At 51.1% G+C, this 7,500-nt stretch overlaps 1 protein-coding gene across 10 annotated transcripts in view; it reads right to left on the reverse strand.

Moving 5' to 3' along the window:
- Positions 1 to 7,500, reverse strand: part of LOC143280562 (tensin-3-like) — a 614,920-nt gene that overhangs the window by 255,781 nt on the left and 351,639 nt on the right. For 2 of the 10 annotated variants that reach the window (XM_076585292.1, XM_076585274.1), the window contains exon 1: positions 2,981 to 4,214. The exons of 5 other annotated variants lie outside the window; for them this stretch is intronic. In XM_076585292.1, coding sequence (XP_076441407.1) covers positions 2,981 to 4,165 — 1,185 coding nt within the window. In that variant the 5' untranslated portion in view covers positions 4,166 to 4,214. Of the gene's footprint in view, positions 1 to 2,980; positions 4,218 to 7,500 lie in introns of those variants that run through there. 3 more of the 10 variants (XM_076585265.1, XM_076585282.1, XM_076585258.1) reach the window with 3 other exon arrangements.

Below are 7,500 nucleotides of genomic sequence, written 5' to 3' on the forward strand. Positions count from 1 at the left end.
ATCTATGTATCTAACTCTCCGTCTCTGTCTCTGTCTGTCTGTCTGTCTGTATCTGACTCTGCGTGTCTCTCTGTGTCTGTGTCAGTGTCAGTGTCTGTCTGTCTGTCTCCACCCCCCTCCCCCACCTCTCTCTCTCTCTCTCTCTCTCTCTCTCTCTCTCTCTCTCTCTCTCCCTGCACGCACACACATACACATACACGGATTCGTCCATAACCCTAGTCAGTAAACGAACTAACAAACGAACTGGGCTGTGTTTATCACATACACATCTGTGAGTTGTTCACTCTCTTCTAAAGGCACTGACCCACTGAGCAGTACATTTCCAATCCCAACACAAGCCAAGCCACCCCCCAGGTACAAATAAACACAGCTCTCGATTCCGCGTTATGAGGAAGAAGTTCTCCGTCCGCTACTACTGGTCGTGAGCACGGGACTTCCATATACACCCCCCAACCCCACCACCCCATGGCTGCGGCAGTGAAGGGTTCTGGGGTTCTGGGGGGGGGGGGGGGGGGTTGGATCAAGTCTTGACCAGGACTGTTCTCCACAAAGGGTATCCACCAACATTCGCACTACCTGCCACCCAGCCTGCAGTCGGCTCCATACGGAAGCACTGAGTATTGCCCTTTCAGGATGCAACGTACACTTCTGTTCTGTGGAACTATCAACCTGAGACTCTTGGAACAAAAACTTGAGCACTTGAATATCGTCCTTTCAGGTTGTTTGTGCACTTTCTTTTGTAGACCTTCCAGCAGCTTGATACTCTTGGAACAAGACTTTGTTTTTTGGGGGCTGGGGGTAAGGGGTGGGGTGGGGGGGGGGAGGGATTGGAACCAACTATCTGTGTGTGTGTGTGTGTGTGTGTGTGTGTGTGTGTGTGTGTGTGTGTGTGTGTGTGTGTGTGTGTAGGCCCAACCAAGTCAACGTCAACAAACATCTAATTTAAAGTCAAAAGAAAAAAAAAATTCCCCATGCACGGCGCATTCATTTTATTTCGCTTTCATCGTCAGTCGAGCGGTTTAACAAACATGTAAATTAAGTCAAGAGAAACAGGTTGTCATAATTTACACACACACACACACACACACACACACACACACACACACACACACAGACACACACACACACACACACACACACACACAGACACACACACACACACACACACACACACAGCGCATCTGCTGTTTACTTACATCGTCAGCCAGTGTTTGCACGGTTACCCCCACCTCACCCCACCCCACCCCACCCCCTCCACCTCGACAGCCGATTTAAGCCCTCTCCCCCCTCAACCCTCCCCCGCCCTGTCACCGCCCCCCCCCCCCCCCCGCGCCCCCCCTTCCCCCCGCCCCCCGAACCCTCACCTCCTCCAGATCTTCTTTCGACTCCATCATCGTCACTTCGCTTTCAAATCAAATGGAGTAACACAACCAAACGTTTGGAGACGACGCTGAACTGCTGAGGACTGAAAATATCATCTCGGAGCTTTCTTCCATGGACAACCAGTTGAAACCAAATTCAAAGCGCTCATGAGCATCATACCAAACTGCCGCTACACGTGGTTAAAAGATATTTATTAACACATGGTGGTGGAGAGATGTTAAAGGAAATTTGTAAAAAAAAAAATATATATATATAAAAGAAATAATCATCATTGAAATAAACTATCAAAATAATCTTCATTGAAATAAACTATCATCACCACCTTCATAATCATCATCATTATTTTTATCATTATCATTAGTAGTATAAGTAGTAGTGGTATCATCATCATCATTATCATTATTATTGTTATTACTATTATTATTATTATTATTGTGTAGAGTGATGGCCTAGAGGTAACGCGTCCGCCTAGGAAGCGAGAGAATCTGAGCGCGCTGGTTCAAATCACGGCTCAGCCGCCGATATTTTCTCCCCCTCCACTAGACCTTGAGTGGTGGTCTGGACACCAAACATTCGGATGAGACGATAAACCGAGGTCTCGTGTGCAGCATGCACTTAGCGCACGTAAAAGAACCCACGGCAACAAAAGGGTTGTTCCTGGCAGAATTCTGTAAAAAAAAAAAAAAAAAAAAAAATCCACTTCGATAGGAAAAACAAATCGAACTGCACGCAGGAAAAAATACAAAAAAAATTGGGCGTCGCTGTAGTATAGCGACGCGCTCTCCCTGGGGAGAGCAGCCCGAATTTCACACGGAGAAATCTGTTGTGATAAAAAGAAACACGAATACAAATACAAAATACAAATTATTATTATTATTATTATTCAGAGCTCGGCCAACCAGCCAGACTAGGCCCAGGCAATCGAGGGCTGATGAAATTCAATCGATCAAAAGACTTCACAAATCGACATGAATTCAACTTTTTTCTTTCTTTCGAAGCCACACCCATCATCCACGTGCGCTGCTAACTGAAGATGCAGGCAGCTGCAGCAGCAGCAGCAGCAACAACAACAACAACGACGACGACGACAGTGAGAAAGAATAAAACCCAAATCAAGGAATGAAACAAAGAAACAAACAGACGAAGAAGGTAAGGAGATGGAGGAAGAGGAGAACAAGAACGATGAGGATACGGAGGCATAAGTATTCTGAATTGAATGGGATAAAGAAGAAGAAGAAGAAGAAGAAGAGGAGGAGGAGGAGGAGGAGAACAATAACAAGAAAACAAGAAGAAGAAGAGGAAGGAGGAGGGAGAAGAGAAGAAGAAGAAGAGGAGGAGGAGGAGAGGGAGAAAAACAATAACAAGAAAACAAGAAGGAGAACAAGAGGCAGAAGGAAGAAGGAGAAGAACAAGAACAACAACAACAAGAAAGAGACCATCAACAACAACAACAACGAGAACAACAAGATGTAGAAGAACAAAGACAAGGCAAAACAAGAAGAAAACAGACACACAACACAAAAGACGGACCCATGACATGTGCGTCTCTCTCTCTCTCTCTCTCTCTCTCTCTACAGAAGTATATATATATACGTACAGCAGGCTGAGCGCTCTTGGAAGCGAAGATCCTGTGCCGCGACGGCCCGTGCAGCCAGGCCCCGGAGAAGAACAGCTTGGGCTTCCACCCAGACCCTGCCTTGTCCCTCCCTCCACCTCCACCCGCCTGGGGGTCCTCCCACTCCCCCTTCTCCCCCCTCCCTCTCTCCTTCCCTCCAGCCGCCACAGCAGCTTCCTTCGCCCTCCGCCCCCCGTCCTGCTCCTCCTTGTGAGGGCGAGCCCAGGCCCGTTGAGGGTGGTGGGGGTGGAGGTGACTGTTTCCGGAGGACAGTGACGGCTCTGTCAGAGCTCGGGGTCTGGGTGGAACCTCATCCTCTGGACCCCAGGACCTCTCCCGGGCTGTTGGTGGTGGTACTGTGGTCGTCGACGACGTCGTCGTTGTTGATGATGTTGTTGATGTTGATGTCCCTCGGGCGGCGCTCTCGGCGCTGTGAGATCTCTGCTGAGCGGCGCCGTCCCGACGTGCCGTGTGGGGGCCTGCCCGCGACGCTGACGCTGACGATGCTGACGGCTGAAGAGAACGCGGTGTCTTCTTCGTCTTCTCCTTCTCCTCCCTTCTGGGGTGCTTGGCCAGGATGGACTGAGGGGCCGTGGTGGTGGAGGTGGCGGCAGAGGAGGAAGGGGAGTGTGGGGAGGAGGCTGGGGAGGCGCTCCTGTCCCGCGGTTCCAGCAGCAGGGGGAAGGGGGAGGAAGAGGCCGAGGCGGAGGGGGGAGAGCGGGGGATCTCCTCCACTGGGTAAGGCGAGATGCGCACGTGACGGTCCCTGGGGGAGGGGGAGGGCGAGTGGGAGGAGGTCCGGGGGGGCCTGTCCCCTCCTCCTGCTCCTCCCCCTCCACGCTCCCCGCTTCCGCCGCCGCCAGAGGGACGCCCGCCGGTGATGACCTGCACTTCTGGCTGTCTGCTGCTGACGCCGCCGCCGCAACTACTGCTACTGCTGGTGCTGGTGGTGATGGTCGTAGTTGTGGTGGTTGTGGTGGCGGTGGAACTCTGTCTGTCCGGGCCAGCATCACCACCCACGCCAGTGACGACGAGGTTTCGCTGCGGGGAGGGCCTGCGGTACCTGTCCCTGTCCCCCACACAGATCCGTCCTCCCCCAGACCACTCCCAGTGACCCCTCCTCCCGCGCTCCGGCACTGGGTAGCGGCGTAGCGGGGGCAGCTCCATGGGGTGAGGGTGCTGGTGGGGGTGGGGGTGGTGTGGGTGGTGGTGGGGGCGGTGGTGGGGGGTAGGCGGGTAGGACATCACTACCCCCCGCCCTCCTCTGTCCCCCCATCCTCCTCCTCCTCCTCCTCCACCACCACCACGCGGAGCCGGGTAGGTGGCGGCCGCTGCAGGGGAAGGGGTTGTAGGTGTGGGGGTAGGGGTAGGGGTAAGGGTAAGGGTGGTCGTAGTCCCCTCCAGGAGAACCCTCCCTGCTCCTCCACCCGGCGGCAAAGTCCTGACCAGGGTGAGGAGCGTGGCTTGCAGGGTAGGGCGTGGTGGTGGTGGTGGTGTTGGCGTTGGTGCTGGTGAGGGTAGTGGGGGTGGTTCTGACGGCGGAGGAGGAAGAGGAGGCAGGGGATGGGGAAGGGGAAGAGCCTCGACTAGGCGACCCTCCACGAGGACCTCCTCGGTCCGTTCTGCTGCTGGTCCTTGGCGGCACGGTTAACCCTCCACCACCTCCTCCTCCTCCTCTTCCTACTACTCTTCCACCTCCGCCCCCCTCCGGGACTGTGGGGTGGAAGAGAGGGGGGAACGGGGGGTAGGAGCGGTCACGAGGGTGTCGGGGGGAGGCACGGTCCAGGCTGGAGGTGGAGCCTGCCGGGGAGGAGGACCTGGCCCTTGGGGGGCGGCTGTGGACGAACTTCAGCATGGCTTCTCTCCCCCCCTTTTTTTTTTTCTTTTTTTTTCCTTTCACTTCACTTCACTTCACTCCCTTTCCTTCACCAAACTTCTCTTGTCTTCACTTCACTCACCACTCGCCCATGACCTTCGCGGGGAATTTATTTACTTTGACTTTTTTTTTTTACATGGGCCACACATCCTTCTTGTTTTTTGTTGTTCTTGTTGTTCTGCGCTCGTTGGGCTGCAGCTTTTCTTTTACGAGTATGGTCGTTTTTTACCCAGCCATACGGGCACCCATACTCCGTTTTCCGGGGTGGTGGCCATGCGCTCGCTGCTTCACGGACTCCTTTACTTCCTTTGTCTGAAAACCCTCTGTTAGGTCACAAAAGGGAGCTCATTCCCTCCCTTTCTTCTTCTTCTTCTTCTTCAGCACACCCTCTCTGCTCCTCTCTCTCTGCTCCTCTCTCTCTCTCTCAACAACTAACGACACGATGTTGGCGACAACAACGACGATGATGACGACGACAATGACGATGACGACACGCTGGTGACGACGACCACACACTGACGCCGCTCCACCTCTGACGCCGTCGTTTTTGTTGTGCAACAGCTCAAAAAGTCCGCTGTCCCGAAACGATGAGGTTGAGGAGGAGGAGGAAGAGGAGGAAGAGGAGGAGGTGCGCTCCTGGCTGAAACTCCCTGCTCTGCTGCTGCTGCTGCTGCTGCTGTGGTGATCCCACACACACCTGCATGCGCCGCATCCTGCTCTGTCTGTGCGTGCGTGTGTGTGTGTGTGTGTGAGAAAGAGGGGAGGGTGGGTGGGGGCGGGGAGAGCTGGGGATGAAGTGAGGAGAGGGGGGGGGGAGGTGGAGGGACCCAAACTCACAAGACCAAGAGTTACATCACGCACAAGGAGGCGGAGGAGGACAGCAGGTTGCTGCCGTGGTCTGGCATCGAAAGGAAAATGGGTCGGAGGAGGAAGAGAAAAAGAAGAAGAAGAAGGAAGAGGCAGAGAAGGATGGCAAATGGCAAACGGCAAGATGAAAGAGAGAGAGGGAGGGAGAAGAGAGAGAGAGAGAGAGGGTGGGGGGCCGGAAAGAGAGAGAGAGAGTTGGGGGAGATTGAGCCAGGCAGCAGCACGGGAGAAGACCAGCACCGCCAAGACACTTGAAGTTTGCACGCTGCGCAGACAGCCCTTCCTCCCCCCCCCCTCCCCGATCCCGCTCTTGTGGCACCCACACAGCGGAGGGCAATTAAAGCAATTGCACAGGTACGCTCCCTTGTCTCTTCAGGTGAGTCTGCTGTTCTTTATGTTACTTACACACTTGCTGCCTGGCGATGCCTCCGCTTAAAGGGATGTCTCAGGGCTCTCCAAGACCCAAGTCACACACTCACACACACACACTGGCACCACCACCACCACCACCACCACCACTTCTGCTACACCACCCCTCCAACGCTACCGTCAGCCTTTCGCTAAGTCACAGCCCTCGTTTCCACACCTGACAAATCACCATCTCAACTGAAGGCGAACCCCGCCCCCACCCCCACCTCCCGACCCCCTCGTTCATACCTGTGCATATCTTTTATCCGTCACAGGAAATTGCTCTTGGCATGACTGTCTCTTTAAAGGTTCATACACTGGATAACTTGTTTTTTTGTTTTGTTTTGTTTTGCTTTACCTTTCACTCTGGAATCGTTCTTGACATAGATTGTATCTTGAAAGGTTCATTCGCTGGTTACCTCTTTTGGAATTATCTCTCACTCTGAAATCGTGATTGAGATGATCAGTTGTCTTTTTTGTCTTGTTATATATATATATATATATATATATATATATATATATATATATATATATATATATTAGAGTTTCAGACGTAGATGAAATTTATTTCATCTTTCATGGGAAATTGTTCTTGGCGTTGCTGTCTCTATTTTTTAAATTTTTTTTAATTATTAAAGCTTCATAAGCTGGGTGACTTTGATAGAAAAAAAAAATTCACTCGAAATCGCTGTGGGTATAATAATTGTCTCTTCCGGTTAACTGTTTCACGATATATATAAATATAAATATTGCCAACATCAGTTCAGACTTTTAACCCATCAATGACACGGTCGGATCTTCCATGCACTGTTGTCCACTAGAAGGAGAGATGAAAATATTGTTGTCGCTGTTGTTGTTGTTGTTGTTTTCCCAAACATCCTACTTTTGAAACCGTTGTGGTGCTAACTGAATAGACTTATTTGTGTCACTCTGTTTCCATACAAAAAGGAAAAAAATATGTCATAGAAAAAACAACAGGTAAAATAGAAAATGCAAAAGACGACGAAAAAACAAACAAATCCACCACCACCACCAACAACAGAAAAAAAAGAAAGAAAATCCCACCAACAACACTGATGATACATTTACAAATCCACTCCCCTCCATATTCCTTTAAAAAAAAACAACTCGAAAAGTTCTCACTCTATCTTATCATAGTAGTAAATCTCATCAATCGTTCAAGAAACAAATGAATAAATAAACAATAAAATAAAATGAAATAAAAAGAGAAGAAAAGAAAAGAAAAGAAATCAAACGCAACATGCACACATTATTCGCTGAACACGGCCGGTAGAGTGACATCACCACCACCACCATAGTAGCAGCACGCATCATACACACACACACACAC

Source organism: Babylonia areolata, chromosome 1 (assembly GCF_041734735.1).
Source record: "Babylonia areolata isolate BAREFJ2019XMU chromosome 1, ASM4173473v1, whole genome shotgun sequence".
In the NCBI taxonomy this organism is placed as follows: Eukaryota; Metazoa; Mollusca; class Gastropoda; order Neogastropoda; family Buccinidae; genus Babylonia; species Babylonia areolata.